Genomic DNA, 26,913 nt, shown 5'->3' with positions numbered 1-26,913 from the left:
TGAGGGAAACATGGATTCCACTATGTACTGTACATTTCTGAAACAGAATATGATGCCTTTCCTTCAGAAACTGGGCCAAACAGTAGTTTTTCAACATGATAATGACCCCAAACACACCACCAAGATGACAATTGCCTTGCTGAGGAAGGTGCAGGTGAAGGTGATCTGACCTGAACCCTACTGAGCACCAATGGGGCATCCTCAAACAGAAGGTGGAGAAGCATTATGTGTGTAACATCCAGCAGCTCTGTCATTATAGAGGATTTGAAGAGGATCACAGCAGCATCCCAGAATGATTAGGGCAGTGCTCAATAACAATGGTGCTAACACGAAATATTGACACTTTGGACACAGTTTTGACAAGTTCACTTAGGGTGTACTCACTTTTGTTGCCAGCTGTTTTGACAGTAATGGCTGTATGTTGAGTTTTTTTAGGGGACAGTAAATATACACTGCTATACAGTGCTGCACATTGACTACTCTAAAATATATCCAGGTTTCATTTCTCTAGTATTGTCCCTTGAGAAGATATACTAAAATGATTGCTGAAATGTAAGGGGTGTACTCACTTTTGTGAGATACTGTACATGTGCACACATCTGTTGGGGTCTTACAACACACACACATAAAGACAAAAGACATTGATTATCTAAAAGAACATGACTCCTTACTCTTCCCAACTCGCTCTGTCACAGGTGTTCTTTTATTTTATGTGAATAAAGACGTCACACGCTCCTTGCTTTTACACACACACACACAGAGGAAGTCACACATCTCCCTCAGGAAATCCCTAAAAGTGTTTGTTGCTGTTAATGCATCAGCATTTGGGCACATAAAGGACTTTCCGTAAACGAGCTTTCCATTTCTCATCATTTCAATCTTTCAATGAGTCTATTCTTCACTCTCTCTCCCTCTTCCTCCTGTTCTCTGCCCAAGGCCTTTTGTGTCTTTGTACAAAATTGTAATGTTCTGTCTTATTAGTCACCCCGAAGAGGAAAATAAAAAGATGTGTGTCAGCCACAAAGCGGGAGAATAATTAAAAGGAACACATGGAGAACAAACAAACAAACTAATGAATAAAAAGCACTACTGAGCCACAGCTGGTAAAGTTGTGTTTCATTTATTGAGGAAAGGAAAATAAACCAAAAGAATCTCAGTCAGGATTCCAGTTCCTATGAGAAACCTTTTTGGTTCTGCTATGATAAAGTGCACTTACAGTTATCACACTTTCCATTAGAGTTTGAGTCCTGGTATTTCTCTCTCAGACACACAAACACACACACACACTGTTTCTTTTACATACATTTCTTTTCTGGACCTAAAAAAATACACACATCAAAAGAGGACAAAACAGACAGGTGTGTTTTTGCATACAAGGTATGTAACTGTGAAAAGTGACAGTCTAATAGGTTCTCACCATATGCAGATGTGGGTGTGGGGATTCAATCCACAGTATTAAGCAGCTACAGTACTTTTAGTTTAGGCTACTCTACAGAAACTTCAAAACGATCCAGGTCACCATAAGGGACCTGATTGAAATCATACCATCTCTGACAAACACTCGTCAGCTTTAAATGTTTTCATTTGAAACCAGAATTTCCCCGTGCGAATAACAGGTCAATTTTAATAGAATCATCTAGTGTTTTAAAAAATATAATTTATTCCAAACCAATAGGTCTACATAATATTTATGTACAGTTTCATGACAGAAATATCTATTTCACTTTCCAGTTCGAAGGACTCTAAGTTTCCCCCAGATTTTGGCACATTTCTTTTAATTTTGATCACTAATGAACCAAAAGAACAAGCATGGAAGAAAAACAGTCTTAGTACCAATAAAACATATTCAAATAACCACATACTCTCCTCTTTTTGAAAAAAAAACAGCACTTTGCTGGCGTCACCGGGAAACTGCAAATGAAAGAACAACTGTCCAAATAATCCCTCAGCATCTGTCAAGCCTCAGAAAACAACAGGACAAACACAAACACTGCATAGTCAATCTCACATTGTGTTGTTACACAGTGTTCATACATCTATATTGCATGTACTGTGGCTTTAACATATAATTACACATTATAATGTTGGTTGAGGAGTGTGAAAAGACAGGTACCACAGACCTAGAATGGATGAATCAACAACATAAAACATCTTCATCATTTTTTCTAATCACTTACTCTACTGTTATGCTGAATGTGCTGTGAATGGACAAAAAAGGCTAAATAAATCATGTATTTGCTTAAAATAAAAACAAAAAAGCTACATATTAATAAACAGGAGTACCGATCAGTTGTTAGTGTTTCTGTAATCTTAGTTTATTAAAGCAAAATGTAGCATGGAATGTTCATCTTGTCCCTGTATTGCACTTTTTGTTTCCCTTCGGTGACCATTTGAAGTCTATCTCTCCCATTTATATACAAAATTAAATGTTAAAAAAAAAAAAAAAAATCAGGATTATCAGTACGTTTTCAGTACTGTCTTCTATAAAGTTCCTCATTTATCTGAAGTCAGATTTTTGACTGTACAACGTATATTAAATAGTAAAAGCCCTCTCAGAAAAAAATGCCACTCGTATCACAAAGTTGAAACAATTGTGCGCATGTTCTTATCGTAACAGCGACGCCCTATCAGATACTTCCATAAGACCTAAACCTAAACTATACCGCATTGCACTAATCTCAAGACTGGTGGATTTCAAGTTTCTCCTACCACTGATCTCAAATCTGTGTTCAAGACTTCCATGCAGACTTTCAAGGAATAGTTCACCCAAAAATGAAAATTTGCTCACCCTAGGGCCATCTAAGATGTAGATGCGTTTGTTTCTTCATCAGATTTGGAGAAATGTAGCATTACATCACTTGCTCTCGAATGGATCCTCTGCAGTGAATGAGTGCCGTCAGAATGAGAGTCCAAACAGCTGATAAAAACAAAATTCCACAAGTAATCCACATGACTCAGTCTATCAGGTAATGTCTTCTGAAGCAAAAAGCTTCATGTTTGTAATAAGCAAATTCATTATGATGACGTTATAAACTCAAACTGTTGCTTCCAGCTAAAACACGAATCCTTATTTCATAATAATGCTTTGAATAATGACTTCAAATTTCACATTTTTGTTTACAACTGTTTTGACTTGATCGCTTGATCTGTTCATATTTCTCTCCTGATTCAGATGAGACAACCTTTTTCACTGGAGAAAGAAATATTATGGACATATTGGGCTAGTTTTACTAACAGCTTGCGCTAGCGCAAACCATCTTTTGGTGCTAAAATTGCCTGGAATGCTAATTTTACCAGGGGAACCCCACCAAAAAAACCTTGTATTTTACCCCCCGGGATGCGAGTTTTAATGGGAAGCCCCCCTAGAAACGCCATTGGGCTACTTTTGAGTAGCAATTGGGTGGGTTTTGTTGTGTAAATCTGGCAATAAAATAAATTCCATTGCCTATTCTCAGGATACCTGGAATCATTGTTACAAGTACTCCAGGGATATTGTTTTTCCATTTTTGTAGCATAAACACCACCAAACCGATGAAAGCTTCAGATTTTCCAATGTTTGTCAATGGCATTGAAGCCTAAAGATGTCCGAGTTCCGTTCCCTGTGAAACTAATACTCAATAGCCATTGGCTCATCTGCGTTCGAGGGGAGAGGCTTACCGACAGGTCAATTATTATTGGCACCGCAGAAAACAGAGAGCGCTGGTAGAAGGGAGAGGATTTTTTTTCCACATGTATTAATTTATTTGGAATGCCAGAAGAACATATTATTCCAACATATCATCTGCCAAGCCATGTTATTTTTAATTAGCGTCAGGAAATAAAAGATGACTTGGAACCCTCAACTAGGAGTCACACAATACCAGATCTATCAAAGCTTCTAGCAAACCTTCATTTTTTGGCCTCTGGTTATTTTCAATGTATTGTAACTACGCTAATCTGCGCTGCGCTTGGTATACTGCGTTAGTTGATATGTAAATGGGACGTTGCGTCTGTGTTCTTTAATTCGCACATTTTTAGTAAACCACCCGCTTCAACATGTTGAAACTCCCGCCGTCAACAGCCGACGCGTGGAACACACCAAACAAACTAGCCCGACAGCCCAACGAGAGCTGACGGCCGATCGTGTCCGGCCTTTACAACCCGTTAACTGGAGTCGTGTGGATTACTTGTGATGTTTTTATCAGGTCTTTAAACTCTCATTCTGACGGCACCCATTGCATTCACTACAGAGATGCATTCGTGAGAAAGTGATGTACTGTTAAATTTCTTCAAATCTCTTCTTCTGAAGAAACAAGCTCATCCACATAGCCTGAGGGTGAGTAAATTGTAAGCAAATTTTCAGTTTTGGGTTAACTACTCCTCTAACACCTCAGTGTAATAATAACACGAAATGCCACGTCATGTTGATTTAAACAAAAATGACCAAGGACCAACTTACAACATCTTTTTAGAAGAACTACAAGGTTGTCTATGTAAGGCCATTACCCACAATGGAAGTTAGGTAACAACAGTGTTAGATAAGAATGCAAGGGAGATGAAAGCAGCATTTCAGCCTTGCAATTTTGCCCTTTTTTTAAAGAATTCAATAGGACAACTTTTGAAAACTCTCCAGGTAACAAGACTGCAACTATTTCTGGATGAAAAGCAAAGTCACTTCACAGCAGCTGGCTGCTGCATGACTCATTGGAGACACACAAATACACTCAACTCATGTAACAGACCGCTCAGAATCATAATCTCATTCCTACAACATGCCAAAATCCAAAACAAACTGTCACACAGTGCAAACAGCCCCTCCGATGACCAGGACTGAACTAGGATGTGAGATTTACTACTGGGTAAAAGTCGTACGAAGGACGACTGATGAGTGGGCATCACAGTATGGAACATCTAAAGTGACCCGAAACGGGTCCCTGACCTTAAGCCAGAGATTGAGAGAGAGAAACCCTCCTCCTGGTTTCAGATACCCAGGATGAGAGGCACTTTCCTGGACACTGAATGAACAGAAGCAGTGACTCTTAATAGAGTACCAGGACTCGTTGCTCCTTTTGTAGCTTTTTGATTCCTTCAAGTTTTCACAAGTATTGAAGTTGTATATGTTGTGATTTTTTTTTAAGTTGTGTTGCTTTTGTTACTTATTGTTGTTTTTGTTTATAAAGTGCCTTCCAGATGCAGGTGACTGACTTGAGGGTCAGATTTGAAGATGTGTTTTTTTTTTCTTACCCAGAGTGCAGCGAGAATGGGACTTCTGGGAAATGTCATATTGGCAAATGGGGTTACAAAGGGCTTTTGGCACTCAGTCTCAGCTGGAGACCCTGAGTATGAGATGAGGAAAAGGAGAGGGATGTGGAAAAGGAAATCTAGCGGATGTCATCTTCACATATACCCTTCCTTTTGATCTCTTCTTGCATTCCTCCTCTGCTCTTCATTTGTTCCCCCTCTGCTCCTTCATTCTCTGGACTGATAGAACAGGATGTATCCCGACTCAGAGTTCTTGGAAATGTCAGAAGTCAAACCGTAGAACTCCTCTATCGCCTGTGCATCAATTTTCTGTGAGAGAAATGGAAAGGGACAGGTAGAAAAAAAAATGGTGAGAAAAAGCAGGAAAGAGGAGCGTTGTATTTTTTATGCATTTTGGTTTATATTGTGACTTTTAAAAGTTTGGCCCTTTTTATGTTTTTGAAATAAGTCTCTTTACCAAGGCTCCATTTATTGATCAAAAATACAGTACAAATGTTAAATATTATTGCAATTTAAAATATCTGTTTTCTTTTTGAATATATCTTAAAATGTTATTCATTCCTGTGATGCAAAGCTGAATTTTCAGCAGCCATTACTCCAGTCTTCAGTGTCAAATGATACTTTAGAAATCATTCAAGAAACATTTCCTAATATTATCAATGATGAAAACAGCTGTTCTGCTTAATATTTTTGTGGAAACCAAAAACATTAAGTCAATTCTTTGATCGATAGAAAGCTCACAAAAACAGTATTTGCTTGAAATAGAAATATATAGAAACATTATTTCTTTACTGTCACTTTTGATCAATTTAATATATATCTTTGTTGAATTATTGCGGAAATCCCAAACTTTTGAACAGATATGTGTAAATGTAAGTATATAAGGTTCATACCTCAACAATGTCATCATCAAACAGCAGCCAGAAGCCGTGACTCTTTACAATGGTGATGTAATGCCCTCTGTTTGGACCACTAATACACACATTTACAGAGGCAGTGTTTACATTTTTGAAGGAAATCAACTTATATTTTTAAAATTTAGACAATAAATATTTTTTTTACATATTTTACGATAAAATGTTTTAAAAAACATCCCAAATCGCAAATAATAATACAAATTGATCTTTTTTTAAACATTTCTCTTTTCTGATTATTTATGGAAGCCCATTTCCGCCACTGAATAAAAATAAAAAAAGGTTATTGTGACTTTTTTTCTCAGTATTCGGAAAGTCAAAATTGTAGATATAAATTCACTTTTTTGTTTATTTCTCACAACTGACTTTGTGACATGCATCTGCAAGTTTGTATCTCACAATTGTGAGAAAAAAGTCAGAATTGCACAATATAAACTCGCAATTCTGAGAAACAGAAAGACATAAACTCAATTCAGATTTTTTTCTCAAAATTACGTTTATATCTTACAATTCTGACTTTGAAACACGCAGTGTAAGAGTTTCTCAATTCTGAGAAAATTGCGAGATATAAACGTGCAATTCTGAGAAATTAAATCAGAATTGCGTGATATAAACTTGCAATTGTGAGTTATAAATTCAGAACTGCAAGACAAACAATTCTGAGAAATAAACTTGCAATCCTGAGAAATTAGGTTTCAAACTGCGAGACAGAAACTCACAATTCAGATTTGTTGCATGCTTATATCTCGCAATTCTGACTTTTAAACACGCAACTGTAAGTTTAGCTCTCAATTCTTAGAAAAAAGTCTGAATTGTAAGATATAAACGTTGACCAAGATATAAACGTTTTGAGAAATGAAATCAGAATTGCGCAACATAAATCCGCAATTGTGAATTATAAAGTTATAATTGCGAAATTCTATTTTTTCTCAGAATTGAGTTTATATTGCGCAATTCAGATTTTTTTCTTAAAATTGCACATTTATATCTTTTAATTGCGAGTTTATATCTCACAATTGTGTAATAAACTCAATTGTTAGTTATAAAGTCAGAATTGCGAGACATAAACTTGCAATTGTGAGACAAACTCACAATTCTGAGAAACTAACTCACAATTCTGAGTTTTTTCCTTAGAATTGGACATTCATATCTCGCAATTCGGACTTTGTAACACGCAATTACAAAGTTTATCTCACAGTTCTGAGAAAAAAAGTGAGAAATTGTGAGATAAAAAGTCACAATTATGTTTTTTTTTTTTTTTTTTATTCAGTGGCAGAAACAGGCTTCCATATAATTTATTCGGCTTTAATCTTAAAGAAAAACATTACCATTATAGTGTACTTTTACACTTCGGCAAATATATTTGCACCATAGTTTGTTGAAACTCCAACTGCTTATATGGTCAGTATTCATAACATATGACTGTAAAGACATATGTTTTTATGTGTTGCAGATGTACATGTTTGACAGTTCCCATACCTGCCACAGTGGACCACCACAGCGACGAGGTCGTACATGCGGTCGAGGTTGACGGCGTCTCCAGAGGTGTTGAAGAGGCGGAGCTCCAGTGGAAAGACCACACGATAGCTCAGTTTAGTGTACCTATGGAGCTGCTCCATGTACTTAAAGCGCTTCAGATGAAGAGCCAGGATCATGGGCAGCTTCTTCACACGCATACTGCAACATATATGACACATATAGTAGTATGTCATTCTGTAACCTTAGTTACATGGATTACCACACTATATCAACACACATCCGACACAATGATGCTCACCGTTTCTGAGCCTCTTGTTTGCTACAGCACGTCTCACAGTAGTATTTATACTCACTGCACAGGGTCTCTGTATTACTGAAGTCCCTGTAAAAGCAATCAGACAAAACACATCTATCAAAGAGCATAAACACAGAGGAAACAACTGCCAAGTTACAGAGTGTGCATATGTTTACCTGAGACAGTGTGTTATTGAAGTGTTCTGCTCAACATCTACAGACAAATCCAAAAAGTCTTCATCCTTGCTACTGACCTGTAAAAACAAAGGGCATGTGAGTTCACAAAGCACTCATATATTGAGAAAGAAAAGAAAATGTCTCTTCAAAAATAAACTGAACTCGCCACCCACAGAGACAAAATTTTTTTAAGCATCTTGAAGGAGCAGAGAGTTAGCGGGGACTCATTTCTGCAAAGATGTTTATCACAAATTGGTGACCCCTTTTCTACGAACAGTTTCAGCTGGTTAAGGTGAACGCGTTGCACTCTGTTGACCTGATTGTCTCCTGTCGGTTTGCACTTATTGGAGAAAGACACAAGCGCGGATGTGTTAGCACTCAACTGTAGTCTAGCAGCAATGTAATGTAAAGAAAAAGTGGGTAAATCAACAGAAAGATGGAAAAGTAGGCCACAGAGTAGAGAGATGGTAGTTTCTTTTAATGAGCTGCAAAGTTCAAATGATTGACTGAATGTTGTTGTATAAGACCACTCACGATAATTTAGCAAAAAAAAAAAACAGTCTTTCGTGTCTGTCTAACAGGAGAGTACTCTGACATTAACCAAAAAAAAAAAAAAAAAAAAAAAAAAAAAAAAAGAAAGAAAGAAATACAGCTTTGCTCATACATTTACATATCCCTTGCAGAACTGCAAAACATATTTCAGTATATTCTGCAAGACAATATTATACTATAATAATTAATAATGATAATAATATAATGACTAGTTAAAAACTAATTATCCTGTAATATGAAGTAATTCCAAGATTACTTCTTGTAATTCAGATTTTTTTTCTCTAAATTACAAGTTTATAGCTTACAATTCAGATTTTTTTCTCTGAATTCCAAGTTTACATGTTACAATTCAGATTTTTTTCTCTAAATTCCAAGTTTACATGTTACAATTAAGATTTTTTTCTCTAAATTCTGAGTTTATTTTTGCAATTCTGATTTTATTTCTCTGAATTCCAAGTTTACATTTTACAATTCAGATTTTCTCTAAACTCTGAGTTTACTTCTTGCAATTTGGATTTTTCCCTGAATTCTGAGTTTACTTTTTTCTTCTGAATTCTGAGTTTACTTCTTGCAATTCCCCTCCCCAACCCCCTTTCCCCCTCTGAATTCCGAGTTTACTTCTTGCAATTGTATTTTATTTCTTTGAATTCCAAATTTATTTCTTGCAATTTGGATTTTGTTTCTTTGAATGCCGAGGTTATTTCTTGCAATTTGGATTTTTCCCCTCTGAATTCTGAATTTACTTCTTGCAATTCAGATTTTTTTCTCTGAGTTCCGAATTTACTACTTGCAATTCAGATTTATTTTCTTTGAATTCCGAGTTAACTTCTTGCAATTTCGGATTGTTTTCCGAATTTACTTTTGCAATTCAGATTTTATTTCTCTCTGAATTCCGAGTTTACTTCTTGCAATTCAGATGTTTTTTTCTCTGAATTCCAAGTTTACTTCTCACAATCGGATTGTTTTCCTCTGAATTCTGATTTTTTTTTCTCTGAATTCCGAGTTTATTTTTTGCAATTAGGATTTTTTTCCCTCTGAATTTACTTCTTGCAATTCAGATTTTTTTCTCTGAATTCCGAGTTTACGTCTCGTAACTGGACTGTTTTCCATGAATTTTGAGTTTATTTCTTGCAATTCAGATTTTATTTTGTTGAATTCTGAGTTCATTTCCTGTAGTTTGGATTTTTGTTTCGGCCATGGAATAAACTGTAAAAAAAAATTGGTAAAAAAATTTTATTGCAACAATTTATATCTTCAGTTTATATCTTTCTTTATAAAGTTTATATATTATAATTCTGAGTTTATGTCTCACAATTCTGAGTTTATATCCTGTAATTTTGTGTTAAACACAATTACCTTTTTTTTCAACCCATTCAAAAAACAGGCTTCTATATCTGCATTAAATAACAACAAAATAATAAAATAACAAAAAACAAACTAATAATTTATGAAATCATTATTTTTTTCATTATATACATTTTGCAGATTTTGCTATGGGTATGTATGCTAAAGTGCAGAACTGAAGCGCCAAAATTTGCACTTGTGTAAGCAAATACTTCACATAGTAACACTCATACCGTCTCACAGTTGAGACAGCGCGTCTCATTGGTCAGCGTGCCCTGGAAGATATCGTGAACCCAGGTGGGCTCGGCCTTGTTCTGTTCTGGCTCATTGTCCGTGGCAATGGCAGTGCCGTTGTTCTTTAGTCGCCCGTTCTGTTTCTCCTGTTTCTTCTCCTCTTGCAGGATATCAGCCACCGTGTTCAGCAAGTAGTTTAGAAACTCGTGGGCGTCCTGCTGCATGTAGTTATCAAACAGGTCTACAGGAAGAGCCAGAGAGCAAATAATGTAACATGAGCTAGCAATCCTGCAAATGACAGTGAAATCACATTCAGATCTGTCTCCACCAATCTACGTTGATATCGATAGAATCAAATCCACACCCTACATGTTTTTTTTCTTTTTGATAATCCGTTCACTGTACATCACAATTTGGAAGAGGCGCACAAGGATGGATCCAACCTACCTGAATGGGGAAAGACTGAAATCTCCTATGCTGCGTCCGAAATCGGATACTTCCCTACTATATAGTACGCGAAAAACAGTATGCGAGGCGAGTAGTATGTCCGAATTCATAGTATTCGAAATTCAGTAGGCGAGAAGTACCCGGATGACCTACTGCTTCCGCCCGAATTCTGTAGTACGCATACCATGGACACTTTCCCATCCCATGAGGCTCCGGGAGAGGATGCGTTGTATTCGAAAAATGGCGGAAGGTGGAGACGCGGCTCATTTCAAGTGTAAGTACCTCAGGAAAAAACGTTGTTTATTGTGATTAAATTACACTTGTTTAACACGATCTAAATAAACGGATGACTTATTGAAAGTTTAAACATTGTAAATCGAAACGTTATTTGACAAATAATCTAGAAGCTGTCTACGAAGCCGTGATCTGCGAGCAGCTGACCAACGCCTTCTCTGAGCTGTCTGTCCAATCAACGTTAAAACGCCGAACACTGCCGGTGCTGGTGTTCGTGCAGTGGAGCAGTCTCTTTAAATTTCGCGCTGTTGTGACGACGCATGACACGTGACAACATCAATATGGCGGATGTAGTACGTCCGAATTCCATTCATACTACCCACATTCATACTATATAGAACGTACTTTTTAACGGTCGGGTAGTACGTTCATATTTAAATGTAGTACCTACTTAACCAGTATGCGATTTCGGACGCAGCACTAGTGTTTGACAAGAATACGTTTCAATTGCATGTTTCAAATCTGTAATAACATCTGAAATGATCTTGTAAACATAGCTTCTTTGGCACAAACCATGTTAAAAACCAGGCTCTTTCAGTTAATGTTTCAGTTAACTATAGTAAAAACGTAATTAACTCTTGTCTAGCATGCGCAAGCTAACTCTGTGTGAGTGAGTGTGTGTGTAGCTGGTGAAGTGACGTCTCTCTGATTGACTAGGTCTGTATTGTTAATTCATAGCGAGGGCATTTTCAGGAATGAGACTGAAGAACAAATCCTCTTTTATACTACATATTATCCCTCCCCTCTCCCTCAAAACACACACACCTGATCTGTTACACCTGCTTCTCCTTCAGCATATCACACAGTGGCTTACTGTTAGCACGGACAGGTTTGATTTCTCACAGTCTTCTGTCTGAACTCTAGCTACTGCTCTATAGTTATTCTACAAACTCATGTTGACATCTTCACCATAAAACACTTTGCATACATTGGATACGATAAGTTGATTTTAACATTTTTCATAAACATGTTTTTCTGCATATATTTAACTAAATGTCAACCAAATGTATCTGAAAACATTTTAGCAGTTTTGTGGGATTCTGGCGTGACAAATTAGCAGTAAACAGATGGCTTAGTCAGACACTTTATTTAACTTTATCTGAAGGAAAAATGGAAAAGAAATACAGTCTGTTCACTGTGTTACTTTTGTGAATGCGTCACTCGTTCAGTCAACATTGGAAACATTTTGTCCGTTTCCATTCATGGAGGCTGCACAATGAAAATACATAATTTGTAATCTGCCAATTTGTTTATGGGCACTCAGTTGCTGATTTAGATTTTAAGCCAATTTTCTGAGCTTTAAAAGGCATTGTGTTTAATAATTCTGATTAATAATTGATTTGATTAGACATGCTTTTCAATTAACAAAATGTAATTAAAATTTTAATGGAAAATAAGAAATTTTGAAAAAAAAACAAAAAACAAAAAAAAACCTTCACTAGAGACTATCCTAATCTGTAACATCTTTTCAGTGCTATTAAAAGCCCTTTGGAAAAAAAAAATTAAACACCTGTATATATAAATATATATATACAGGTGCTGGTCATATATTTAGAATATCTTCAAAAAGTTGATTTACTTCAGTAATTCCATTCAAGAAGTGAAACTTGTATAATGTATACATTCATTCCACACAGACTGATATATTTCAAGTGTTTATTTCTTTAAATTTTGATGATTATAACTGACAACTAATGAAAACCCCAAATTCAGTATCTCAGAAAATTAGAATATTGTGAAAAGGTTTAAATGGTCCCTCAGTCTAGTTCTGTAGGCTACACAATCATGGGGAAGACTGCTGATTTGACAGTTGTCATAACCGCACCCTGGAGAGAATTATGAAACAAAACCCATTCAAAAATGTGGGGGATATTCACAAAGAGTGGACTGCAGCTGGAGTCAGTGCTTCAAGAACCACTACGCACATACGTATGCAAGACATGGGTTTCAGCTGTCGCATTCCTTGTGTCAAACCACTCTTGAACAACAGACAGCGTCAGAAGCGTCTCGCCTGGGCTAAAGACAAAAAAGACTGGACTGCTTCTGAGTGGTCCAAAGTTATGTTCTCTGATGAAAGTAAATTTTGCATTTCCTTTGGAAATCAGGGTCCCAGAATCTGGAGGAAGAGAGGAGAGGCACAGAATCCACATTGCTTGAGGTCCAGTGTAAAGTTTCCACAGTCAGTGATGGTTTGGGGTGCCATGTCATCTGCTGGTGTTGGTCCACTGTGTTTTCTGAGGTCCAAGGTCAACGCAGCTGTATACCAGGACGTTTTAGAGCACTTCATGCTTCCTGCTGCTGACCAGCTTTATGGAGATGCAGATTTCATTTTCCAACAGGACTTGGAACCTGCACACAGTGCCAAAGCTACCAGTACCTGGTTTAAGGACCATGGTATCCCTGTTCTTAATTGGCCAGCAAGAAAATCTATGGGGTATTGTGAAGAGGAAGATGCAATATGCCAGACCCAACAATGCAGAAGAGCTGAAGGCCACTATCAGAGCAACCTGGGCTCTCATAACACCTGAGCAGTGCCACAGACTGATCGACTCCATGCCACGCCGCATTGCTGCAGTAATTCAGGCAAAAGGAGCCCCAACTAAGTATTGAGTGCTGTACACGCTCATACTTTTCATGTTCATACTTTTCAGTTGGCCAAGATTTCTAAAAATCCTTGCTTTGTATTGGTCTTAAGTAATATTCTAATTTTCTGAGATACTGAATTTGAGGTTTTCATTAGTTGTCAGTTATAATCATCAAAATTAAAAGAAATAAACACTTGAAATATATCAGTCTGTGTGGAATGAACGTATACATTATACAAGTTTCACTTCTTGAATGGAATTAGCGAAATAAATCAACTTTTTGAAGATATTCTAATTACATGACCAGCACCTGTGTGTGTGTGTATATATATATATATATATATATATATATATATATATATATCACTTTCGACCAATTTAACAATTTCTTAAACCACAATCTTACTAACCAAGAAAATCTGGAAATTAATATATTTACACTAATAGTCAAAAGTATTTGAACAGTAAGATTTTTTTGTTTTTTAAAGAATTATGTACTGCTCACCAAAGCCTGCATTTATTTGATCCGAAATACACCAAAAGTAGTAATATTGTGAAATATTTTTACTATTTAAAATAACTGCTTTCTTTTTGAATCTGTTTAAAAGTGTAATTTATTCCTGTGATTAAAGCTAAATTTTCAGCATCATTAGTCCAGCCTTCATTGTCATAATATCCTTCAGAAATCACTCTAATATATGGATTTGCTGTCCAAGAAACATTTTTTTATTATTGTTATCAATATTTAAAATAGTTAAGTACATTGTTTTCATAATTCTTTGATGAATAGAAAGGTCCAAAGACAAGCACTGAAATAAAAAAAGCTTTTGCAACAGTATACACTATACCTTTTAAAAGCTTGGAGTCAGTATAATTATTATTATTATTTTTTTTTTGGGAACGAAATTACAGAAATTAATACTTTTATTTAGCAAGGTTGTTTTAAATTGATCAAAAGTGATAATAAAGGCATTTATAATGTTAAAAAAGATTTCTATTTCAGATAAATGCTGTCTTCTTAACCTTCAAAGAAACCTGAAAAAATCTACTCTGCTGTTTTTGAGCAGCAAATCAGAATACTAAAATCATTTCTGAAGGATCATGTGACTGGAGTAATGATGCTAAACTTTCAGCTTTGAAATCACAGGAATAATTTACATTTTAAAATGTATTCAAATTTTTCAGAGTTATTTTAAATAGTAAAAATATTTCAAAATGTTACTGTTTTTTGGTATCTGGTGTATGTTATGGTATCTACCAGCAGTGTTTAACTAGGCCATGTTAACCAGCCAAACCTATAGTTTGCTCCCCTCACCATTCTCCTTCCGCAGACGTGAGATGAACTTCTTTGGAGGGATCACGCCCACCTTCTTCTTCTGCGTGGCAATGCTGTGAAAGAGGTCAGCCAGACAGGTGAGAAGGTTCTCCTTCTTCTTCTGCTGGACTTTATACGCCAACACATTCTCCCTGAACGGCCGGCAAAAATATAGAGCCTGCAACACTGAGTTACAGTAGCACGTGTTCCCAAACTAAAGAAAAAGACACAGAAACAGGAATTCATTCAGGCAGAGCTAATCAATCCTTGAGCGGGAAACAAACAAAGGATACTTGGGATGCAATTAAATCTGATCTATGAAACTGAGAGATAAAATCTGGAACAGTGCATGCTGGAAATGTGCCAGGGAAGAAACAGACACGGGTCAAACACAGAGATCCCAACCAAATGTGGAACTGCACGAGACATTTACAATCAAAAAGGACAAAGAAAAACTCCCTGTTCACCACTAAAAGCAAATAAAAAAGCGTTGAAAAAATTATTGCTGGAATCAAAAGCTCTTTAAAAACATGACCTACACAGGCTGAAAGAGCAGCACTTGCTGTTACTGTGACAACAGAGCATTGTTTCCCTTCCAAAGGCCTTTCCTGTTCGTTCACACTGACAATGGAGTTGTTTTAGAGGCTTTTTGGCATTTTAATTGACAGCGAAAGCAGAGAGATGACAGAAAATTACCAGAATGAGAGGGGGACACAGGAAGAGGAAAGAGATGTCATGAGTATCCAAAAGTGACAACAATGATTGAACATGATATTAAACACAAAAACACTTCATCGACATGTAGTGATTATAGGCAAATGTGCTGAACCTCAACACTCTGTAGTCATATTAAAAGTGTTTTCAGGTTAACACATTGTTAGTGCATCATTTTGCATTAATATTTTGCAGTGTTACTTTTTTCTTGTTAACAGTGTTTAGAATGAAAGGAGACTTATTATGCCCTTTTTTACAATATGTATTATAAGTCTCAGGTATCCCCAGAATGTGTCTGTGAAGTTTCAGCTCAAAATACCCCACAGTTCATTTATTATATCATTTTGAAAATGCCTACTGTTTTTGTGCATGTCTCTTTAAATGCAAATGAGCTGCTGCTCCCTGTCAACGTTTCCAGAATAGGGCTGTGCCTTTTCAGCTCGTACCTCAATACTCTGCCAAAAAACATTTGTTTGGATTTGATTATCATATCTGTCGTGCTAAAATCATGCGTTTTAAACCATATTAGTTAAAACTTCTGACATATTAAAACTTCTGATATTCTGAGCGCACGCATCCGAAGCACAGAAAGCGGCTGTCACACGGCATGTGAATACTAGGTTCTCTTTCAGGTCTTATTGCGCTTAAACTGTCAAATACACATAAGTTTATGTTAAAAACACACTGGTTACAAAAACATTCTGTTACGTCTGTGAAGATAAACAGCTGGAGGAGAAATCACTTGTTTATATTAGATCTGTGTGGCAGCAGCATAAGATACAGTAAATAAATCAATAAATTCACTGCTCTCTTGTCTCCTCTGAGGCTGGGACTCTATATGCTGTGCTCGAACTTTTGCCATGGGTTTAGAAGTGATACACTGTTGTTGCTTGCAAAAACACAATAGCGGCGCCGTGGGTGGAAACGTGCAGATTAAGGGGCGGTAATATTATAATAAGATCCCCTTTCTACGTCACAGTGGGAGCGAAATCTGAATGGCTTGTTTTATCACAAGCTTGCAGAGAAAGGCTTACCAAATAAAAATTACTGGATTGTTCTTTTTCATGTTCTCTGCGTTGGTAGATCCACCGAGGACCCGATTATATCACTTCAACATGGAAAAAGTCCGATTTTCCTGATACGTCACCTTTAAAATTGTTTAACTGTCATGTTAATGGTTATTATGTTTTCTTTTTTTTTTTTTTTTAAGGGGACATCGGATGCAAAATTCACTTTTACATGGTGTTTGCATATAAATGTGTCTTAGCAGTATGTTGACACAACCACCCTACAATGATAAAAATCCATTCTCTAAACAGTCTCAATTATCAAGCTGTTTTGATTTTCTGAGCAGTATGATGTCATATTGTTTAAGCCCACCCACGACCATTTACGGACTGTCCTGTATTTGCATATTTCCGCTCTCAACCAGTTGTAGGGGAGTGCGGGGCACAACCTAACACTTTTTGAATTTCTCAGTTTGTGTAAATCCACGTGGGGTTCAGAGCATTTATTTTTTTTATCCACATTAATTTCACACTCGTCTTGTACAAATATGTCACTTTGTCACAATTACAGTGTATACATTTTTCGTTATTTACCTCAAAAGAAAGGAAGTGAAATGCCCCATAGGTAGGGTCCCGTGAAGGGCACGTTGTAACATGACCATATGACAGCTTAAAACATTATCTGATTGAATTAAAAAAATAGATGACAAACTAAAATATTTTGTCAATAAAATAAAATTATTCAATTTTACAAATAAAATAATGGCTTTTTTAAGCATTAAAAATATTCTAATTTTGAAGTTTGACAATGAACACATTGCAACCATGCTTGGGACAGCCCTGATCGTAACGCACCACCATATACCCAGTATAGTTCAAAACAATGTGGGCATAAAGATGACACACATTCAGACATTGAGAGACACTCCCCGACCTCCACACACAGCTCTCATAGAACACGAGACACATAAACAAGCCAAAATGCTTTACATTTCTTGAAATATTAATTTCTGAACATTAAACATTTATTGTCAGTCTTATTCACCTGTTTCTTGTGGTTTCTCAATAAAATCCATAAAAGTAAATGGTGTAAATTACATCGCTACTGTCATAGAATAGCATAGTTTAATAATAGCGCGGCTGGAATTTAAAACTGGTTAGTGTCTTCTGATGGTTTGCGAAGCATTAATAAACTTTCTAAACTGATAAATAACAGATTGGAGATTAAAATAGCAGATTTGTCATTTTTTTAAAATAAATACTAAAAACTAAGATGAAAAATTTACTTCAGTCAGAAATGTACTTTTACTATGGCAAAATAAATATTCATCGATATCTTCAAAAGGCTTTAATATTTTGGTACACTTTTTACTCTGTTTAGTGTTGCTATGGCAACTAGTAAATAGCACAAATTTGGTTATGCTGGCGTGTGTGGAAATATTTAAGCCACGTGTGTTACAACTAACCCTGCGTTAGTTTGTGCCCCGTGCTTCCTTACACTGTCCGACATTTTCTCAGTACTCAAGCTGAAGTAATGACAACAGTGTCTTGTAAGCAATGCAGGTGTTTTGTAGTTGGATGTAAAAGTGAACATAAGAGTCTTCGTTAGTTTTGTTTTTGATGGTAACACACCATCAAATGATAAAAATGAAATGATAAAAAAAAAAAAATGAAAGTGAGGAGCGGACTGATCAGTAGCTCATTATCACTTAATCATGCACCAATATGGGTTGCTGTGAACAGAGCTGTTTTTGACAAGGTAAAAAACAGTGTCGTTTTACACAACCATTGAGGAATTTTAACCAAAGTATGTTGCAGACTTTTCATGAAGACCCTAAAGAATCATATCAACTTGTGGAAAATGGGCATCTGATGTCCCCTTTTAAATCTCACCTTTGCTTACAAAGTTACATAATTAACCCTGTTTTCATAAATTTAAAGGGGTCATCGGCCCATTTTCCACAAGTTGATATAATTCTTTAGGGTCTTAATGAAAAGTCTGTAATATACTTTGGTTAAAAATTCTCAATGGTAGAGTAAAACAACACCCTTTTTACCTTGCCAAAATCAGCTCTGCAAAAATCATCTCATTCTGAGGACTGTTCCTTTAAATGCAAATAAGCTCTGCTCGCCCCGCCCCTCTCTTCTCTCTGTGGAGTGACGAGCCTGTTTACTTTAGCCGTATTTAGCCACGCTTAGCCGCTAAACTTGCTGACTAGCACTTTATTAGGAAAGACGATCTCAAAGATTCATTAAAAAAAAAACCTTATTCTCACTTCCGCTCTAAGTGAAGCTGGATCACGAATGATTTGCACGAACATAGATGCATTTTTGTAGATCAGGAGGCGCATTCCCTTCACAAACAAACGTAATCCACTGCATCTTCAGCGGCTCTGATGTCAGGAGTAAATGACGACCACTATGTTCATTATTACATCCAGCAACACAACACCTCAGTCGCTCAATCTGAGATATTATTGTCTAACTTACATCCCTGCTCCGGCATTAAACAATGGAGGTCGGATTGTTACAGCTGATCTGAGGTAAGATGCTCATGTCAATCAACTATTGTGGGAGCGTCACACCGACAGGCATCTGAGAACGGCTCGATTTGAAAAAGAGGATATTATTTTTACAGATTAATTAAAATCCACTGCATGGATTTTGAACATTATAGGGTAGATTTGTACATTTACTGCCAACACACATTAATTTTCAAACAACATGTAAAAGTGAACTTAGCATCCGATGACCCCTTTAAGAAGGATGCAGACATAAACAGTTTTCTGTGCGCGTCATTCTAATATATACCCAGATGCATAATTTTGCTGTAATACTAATCAATTCTATCATTAAGCTTTTATTAAGCTTATCATCACATTATGAAGGCAGTAAATTCTAAATTGAAATTAAAGCAATTCTCATTAGATCAGACTGACAATCTAAATAAAGAAAAACAAATAACAACAACTGTGACCTGATTTCTTTCTTATCTAAATAAGAGACAGTAAGAAAAATAACAACCGTGACCTGATTTCTGTGGATCTCCTGACGATTAGATGAATTACTAAATTAACCGTTCTTGCCAAAATAAAAGAGGCAGCTTGACCTGAAAGATTCAGCTTTACGACTGAACAGTAACATGTTCATTAATGGCAGCAGCTATAAATTCTGCTTTGTCAAGCTGACATGTTCTGCAATGAAAATCAAGTGCTAATATATTTTGCAGAAGAGTACAAATAAACCACTCATTCCTCTTGAAAATAACAAATAAAATGGTTAGCCACGGTTGTGAACTGTGCTTTTTTCGCTGGTAGTTTTGTTTCAATGCTGTGGCATTCCTCAAACTTAAAATGACTAATGATGTTAGGGATGATAACATGCACACAAATGAGAAAACCAAGCTACTCATTGTTTCACTGAACAAATATGCAAACCGCTACCATGTGTATAATATTTGTTTTTGCTCCAACTAGCTCACATGTAAAGCCGTGTGTCTGTTTAAGGGTTAGTCTGGCGCCGTGTGATACTTACATTGACCAATCCAAAGTAGTGTTCATTAATGGGGAACTGCTCTGGACCAATGTCTTTCTCCAGAGCAGAGGCATTGGTGCCCTGAAACGACAAAAACAGAGATGAAAAGTAAGACTGTCTGGGCAATTAAACTTTAATTTTACATTGAATATTCATTCTCATACACCACATTTTAAGACCAAGTGAGAAGACACATACAGCTATAATTAATTAATATACACTATAATTACAGGTATTTATGTCTAAAGTTTTCTTTCTCTAAAACTCCATGTGACATTAAGCCACCAAAATAGAAATATGAGGAGCAAAACCACCATGTACCTTCAGCTTAAGAGAGAGTCATCTCGTATATGACGCTGCAAGTGAAAGAATTACCTACTTATTGTTGATTGCTTTTTACAAAATTATATCATTTTCAGTCGGTAAGACATAATTATGGCTGGTAAGCTTTCTTAATTTATGCACCATTGCCAGGTGTGTAATACTATGAATAAACACCTATGCTAACACTGAATACAGTGTTTTAAATTTAGCCATTTGGAAACCAACAATAACTATGTTCAACTTCTGAAAACATCCGGGGTTGGTAGGTACACGATTTTTGAAATCCCAACCATTCAAACCGATACTCAAGGATTGGTTCTTAAGGATCAAGTGTTGTCAGTGCCGATAGCCTCGTGGGCAGTGCGCCAACGTGTAGCAAAGCTGTGCTTCGGGTGTCCCGAGTTCGAGTCTCGGTTTGTGGACTTTTCTCAATCCCATTCCCACCTCTCTCTCCCACTTTGCTTCCTCTCTAGCTACTATCCTATCAAAATAAGGCATAAAATGCCAAAAATAAATCTTAAAAAAAGGATCAAGTGGTTTAATTTATCAGCAACGGTGACATGAAACTGAAGTTGTAACAAACACGCTACACAAAACCTTAATAATGGATAGAACAACTGAGAAGGAAGTGATGCTGGATGAGAATCCTAGTCAGAATGTAACTGAATCAGCTGGACAAGATCAGAGTTTCACTTTGGCCTCAGTACAATGGGACTCCAGACGTTTTCTCTTCTAGTGAACACTGAAACCAGTGACAAGAGAGATTACAAGAGATAAATTCACTCTTCATAAGTTACCATCCACATCTATGTATTAACATGTATTCACTCTTTTATCTTTGAAATGTTACCTAGGTCCAGAAATGTTACTGCATGTGACAAAATGAGAAAGTGATTTAAAGGCATGCATTATTTGGTCAGTGTTGGGGAGTAACTAGTTTCATGTACTGTAATTACAAAATAAATGTAACTGTAATATGCTACAGTTATTGAGAAAAAAATTCAGTGCAATTCAATTACTTAGGAAAATGTAAAAGGGGGTTACATCTGAATTTTTTCAAACACGCAGTTTTGATTGATTTCTTTCCAAAACTGCATTGACTGCTCTAAAATATGAGAGGCCAATGTTTCAGAAGTACAGGACACAGAATACGACACATGGTTATTTGATAACAGTTTTATTTCCTATTTGCGTTGTGTATATGCTTTATTTTTTAAAGGAGAACTCCACTTCCAGAACAACAATTTACAAATAATTAACTTCCAAAATGCAGTTTAAATGCGGCTTCAAACAATCCCAGATGCGGTTGTAAACTATCCTAGCTGAGGAAGAAGGGTCTTATCTAGTGAAACGATCAGTTATTTACATAAAAAAATACAATTTAAATACTTTTTATTCTCAAATGCTCGTCTTGCCTTGTAGTCCTTGAAATCTGTGTATTCTGGCTCAAGAAACTTAGGGTATGTTGAAAAACTCTGACCGTATTTTCTCTCTCAACTTCAAAAATCATTTCTGAATCATCCTACATCACTGCAGAAGTACCGACCCAGTCTTTGCACAGTGAACATGCACAAAAGATCAAACACCCTTAACAAAAAAGGCAAAACAGTGATATAAGAAGATTTTAAAGTTGAGGGAGAACTTCGAGTTTTTCGACATACCCTACCTGTCATGAACAGGAACAAAAACAGTCCCAGCAGAGTAAGACAAGATGAGCATCTGGCATTAAAAAGTATATAAACTGTATTATTTTTATTAAAATAACCAATTGTTGTGCTAGATAAGACCCTTCTTCCTTGGCTGAAGTCGTTTACAACCACATTTGGGATCATTTGAAGCCGCATTTAAACTGCATTTTGGAAGTTCAGAATCGGGGCACCATATCAGTCCATTATATGGAGAAAAATGCTGAAATGTTTTCCTCAAAAAACATTTTTTTATGACTGAAGAAAGAAAGACATGAACATCGTGGATGACAAGGCAATGAGTAAATTATCTGTAAATTATTGTTCTGGAAGTAAAGTTCTCCTTTAAGATTAACTGTTTTTGTCTAAGGCACTGTTCAATGCCAGTCATAGCTATGCAAAGATCTGATTTCAAAAACAGAATTATAGTTATTAAACTAATCTGTCACACTTCCAAAGTAACCTTTCCAACACTGTATATAGTTACAATTTATATGAGCTAGATGATGACTGCCTTTACCTGAAAATTGAGTGTTTCCTATTGCCCTTTTGCATTATTAATGCACTATTTCCTATTTAATACTGTACAGCCGCTTTTTCACAATTCTGTATTGTTAAAAGCGGTATATAAATAATGGTGACTTGACTTGACTTGATATGTAAATATGGTGGTTATATTTTAGTATGGTTTAGCATCAGACATTAGACACCCAAGCAATTTTGTGTATCAGTTTCAATAAACAGAAAGGATTTTTAAGTTCTGACATTGTGTCATAGCCTAACTTTCATGCTTCTTTAATGTTAAACGATTAGGGAAAATTGATACCATGTGATTTAACATCTTAAACTGTGAAAACAAAAATGTTCCTATAACTGTGTAGTAATGTCTTATTCATTAATTACTTGAATTTAATGTTTTATTTTATTGCTTAACAGTCATAATTCATATTAAGAATGTTTTCCAGGTAACAGATTTAACTGAAGTAGTCTAGTTTTATATGGTTATACAAATATCATTTATAATATAATAACCATAAAAACATAATCCCCTCAAAAATGTTAAAAAGGTGGCAATTTCAAGAGACAAATATCACCCATATCACCCATTATTTTTTAAACTGCACACTACAGTTTATTATTATTATTATTATTATTATTATTATTATAAGTAACACTTTTTTATTTAGCAAGGATGCATTAAGTTGATCAAAAGTGACAGTAAAGACATTTATGTTGTTACAAAAGATTTCTATTATTTGAACTTTCTATCAATCAATCAATTAAATGACATTTAAAATATATTAAAATAGAAAACTTATTTTGTCAGCATTGTTCCTACTAAACAAAAATATGCAGCTGTGGTCAGCATAAAAGTCTTCTTTCCAAAAAAAAAAAAAAACTTTTGAAAGTAGCGTATATGGCCACCCTTTCATAATCTAGCATAACTTTAGAACCCGAGTATCTCTTGATGACTCTGAATAAGCAGATCAGGTAATGGCTAAACACCACAATCAGAGATCCAGAGATCAAAGTCATACACTAGTGAAGTCAAGACCATGATTGACAGCTGAAAGATGGGAAATAGCCGCTCTCTCTATCTCTGCATTGTCTAGTTTAGTGTCATTAACCCGACCGAGACAGCAACCTTTTTATCTGTAGGAAATATGAATCCACAAAGACCTTCAATTCCAGCACTAATAGATCTTCATTGCCTATTGAAATATAAATACAGCATTGTGCAAGACAGACTTAAGAACTTGAATATTTTTAGGCCATAATAATTAACAACAGGCAAGTAATGGGCTGCATTTGTTCACGAGGGCTATCGAATCCTCAGAGCTCAAAGGCTTTGAAAAATGAAGTGGCATTATGTTGGCTAAACAAAGTAAAGATACTTCTGCCAACATCTGACTTTATAAATAGGGGGCGTTTTCTAGTTGTATACATACAATTGTTAGCTAGGCCGTCTTTGTTTCTGCTTAGAAACCTTCCACGGCACATAAATGATGTATGTCTGATTGGTCCAGATGCTACATAATCGCTACAATGAGCACGTACACAAACACACAAAAACATATAAGGCAAGACCGAAGCACAGATACTGTAATAGACACATGTTCTCAAATTAAAGCACAGTTAATTGAGCCATGTTTTCAAACGAAAAGACAGGTCTGCAGTCATCGAGGCCATTTAAAGGGGACTGAACATGAAAGACGTAAAAGAGAACATTTCATTAGCTTGCCTTGTATCCGTGGTCAATGAGCCACTAAGATGTGGCCCCATACACACACCAATGAACAAATGAACCCTGTTCGGTCATTGGTTACATAACTAGCACTAAACAGCAGTCAGACGTTAAGTCTGTGCCCCCCTATGCTGGCAATAATTCACTGTTCGTGTTCCTAACCACATCTAGCTCACACTGACACAATACCTGCAGTTATCTAAGAATGAGCAATTGACAGTGGGAAGAGGCCGGTTTCTGGCACTAAAATATTCAGGCAATGTCAGAAATCCCACAGAATTGACTACAGCATTACATAAAACAATGGGCTCTGCTCCCATTAGCCATCTTAAAAGTTCAAAAAGGCAAAAGAAAAGCACTACAGAGAGAGTAAGTATAAAACTGTAGGAACTTTCTTGCTAAGTAGTGCAATTACAGTGATGGTGATATTACAAGTCTCCTTAGTTTTACGTAATGAACTCGGACTGAATTTAAGACATTGTCCAGTCCTTGACATCCACTGCAGTCATGAACATTCATGAGAGAAGTAGCAATGTCATGCTCATGAACGAATTGTATGTTAAAGATACATTTAATGAATCACCTGATCTAGTCTTGTGTTGTTATGGTTCACTAAAACTATCAATAAATAAATAAATAAATCTTAAACACTGTACTGTAACACTGTAATTTAACTTAAGCAAACATAAATAAAATACAAATGTTAGATGAAAATAAAAATTACAGAAAATAATACAGAAATGTTATATTATATTTCATACTATAGTAATAAAGTATTATTACTATAAATAATACTTTCTATTATAAAACAAATATAGAAAAAACTAATAAAATTGACAAAACCTCAATAATAAAATAATAATTAAAAAAGCACTGGACAGATTACTAAAAATATAAAAATTAAAGCTAATTCTAAATATAAAAATTACTACAACAATATATAAATAATACCAAAAATAACAAATTTAGTTTATAAAAGCAAGAATGAAAAAGACCTGCCCAGTTTCTGTGTTCAACTCCCATTTCAACAGTTAACAGCTCACAAAGCTATCAGAAGTATTTTGGCTACTTTCACGCATCTTTTTGAAGTTTTAAAGATGCAGTCCCCATTCATTTAAACTGCACAGAAAGGAGTGACCTGTACATTACAACAATTTTCATTTTGTGGGAGCTATATTATTAAAGAGATAGTTTACCCAAAAATGAACTTCGTGCACAAAAAGTATTTTCGTAGCTTCATAAAATTAAGGTTGAACCACTGATGTCTAATGGACTATTTTAACAATGTCTTTACTACCTTTCTGGGCCTTGAATGCACCAGTTTGGTTGCTCTTGTATTTAATCCAAAATATCTTAATTTGTGTTCCGAAGATGAACAACGGTTTTATGGGTTTGGAATATCATGAGGTTGAGTAATTCATTTTCATTTTTGGGTGATCTATCCCTTTAAGAGCAACTCTATATTACACAATCTTTTAACAAGTTAAATTTTTAGATAAGCTTAAAATAGAGCAATACCTTTAAATACCCTTTAAACACAGATTAGCCTACTTCTTTACCACTGAGGCTGTTTTATGAATTAAAAATGCAAGAGTAACAACACAGATACTAACCTGAGCTATCACATAAAGAGGGCATCACTGATTCTGTTAGATTTTCTTTTAAGTAAAGTCATTCAAATCAATTTCTTACGTCTCAGTTTATTATTGGAGCATGTAAATACGTCTAGTTATGACAGATGATTCAGTACAGTGGTGATCCATGCACACATCAGCTCATAAATGAGGTCATGCACCTGATTGTGAGGAAAGCCACTCAACCATCATCATTACGTAAGAGCTAGCCAGCACGCTATCCACACACTTATACTTACCATATTACAGATGGAGGCGATGTTTCTGACAGTCATTTAGTTTATAATGTTCCCCTCGTTGCCATCTTTATGAAATAAACATGATTGTAACAGCAGTACACTGACAGGCCAATCTGCAATCCCAACCGAGGACAGCAATCAGTGACCATTCAATCCCCACTGCTCATGCAAAGTGCAAACAAAGCGAGAGATAAACGTCTACGGCTTTCATCTAGTTGTTTTCTTCATGGTCACTGCAACTAAGAATAAAAATGCGGGATATATGTATTGTAAACATCTTTGCTAGTTGAACGGACTAAACGAAACATTCACATCCTGGATTAGCGGTCAAACCCCGCCCACTAGAGCGCGATTGGTGCATTTGCAGTCCACGACACCGAACGCTGCTCAGTTGATTGACAGATAGAGTCACCAATGAATACCCCAAAATATGCGTTCGAATTTTTATTGTGGCCAATAGAATTTGTAGATAGTGCGAGACCAAAGAAAAGGTTGTCCCAATGCTCTACAGCATATAAATGAAGTTTGAGGACACTATAACAAGAAATGACACATTTTTTGGTATCGTTGTACGTTCCATACATTTATGCATATAAATAATATTAGCGAAAGTATAAAAAAAAAAAAGAATTTCTCGAGTAATAGTTTGTGAACA

At 35.9% G+C, this 26,913-nt stretch overlaps 1 protein-coding gene across 1 annotated transcript; it reads right to left on the bottom strand.

The window, feature by feature from the left end:
• Positions 1 to 1,104: 1,104 nt before the first annotated feature.
• On the bottom strand, positions 1,105 to 26,587 carry usp46 (ubiquitin specific peptidase 46). Its single transcript, XM_051139185.1, has 9 exons — positions 26,259 to 26,587; positions 20,132 to 20,212; positions 14,877 to 15,090; positions 10,235 to 10,476; positions 8,106 to 8,182; positions 7,933 to 8,016; positions 7,635 to 7,832; positions 6,135 to 6,213; positions 1,105 to 5,550 (listed from the first exon to the last, which is right to left on the bottom strand). Exons 1-9 carry the CDS (start codon positions 26,292 to 26,294, stop codon positions 5,449 to 5,451), a joined length of 1,113 nt encoding a protein of 370 aa, XP_050995142.1. The 5' UTR covers positions 26,295 to 26,587; the 3' UTR covers positions 1,105 to 5,448.
• Positions 26,588 to 26,913: the final 326 nt, after the last annotated feature.

This window comes from Labeo rohita, chromosome 20 (genome assembly GCF_022985175.1).
Source record: "Labeo rohita strain BAU-BD-2019 chromosome 20, IGBB_LRoh.1.0, whole genome shotgun sequence".
Taxonomy (NCBI): Eukaryota; Metazoa; Chordata; class Actinopteri; order Cypriniformes; family Cyprinidae; genus Labeo; species Labeo rohita.
The sequence above is the reverse complement of the archived record's forward strand: the minus strand, read 5'-3'. Positions and strand labels throughout refer to the sequence as shown.

What these genes read in the sequence shown, in the direction of transcription:
- usp46 (XM_051139185.1), bottom strand. Translation starts at nt 26,294, where the DNA reads ATGACTGTCAGAAACATCGCCTCCATCTGTAATATG. An exon ending in TCGCCTCCATCTGTAATATG is followed by an intron (nt 20,213 to 26,258) that starts GTAAGTATAAGT and finishes TTGTCGTTTCAG; the next exon opens with GGCACCAATGCCTCTGCTCT. An exon ending in TCAATAACACACTGTCTCAG is followed by an intron (nt 8,017 to 8,105) that starts GTAAACATATGC and finishes TTGCTTTTACAG; the next exon opens with GGACTTCAGTAATACAGAGA.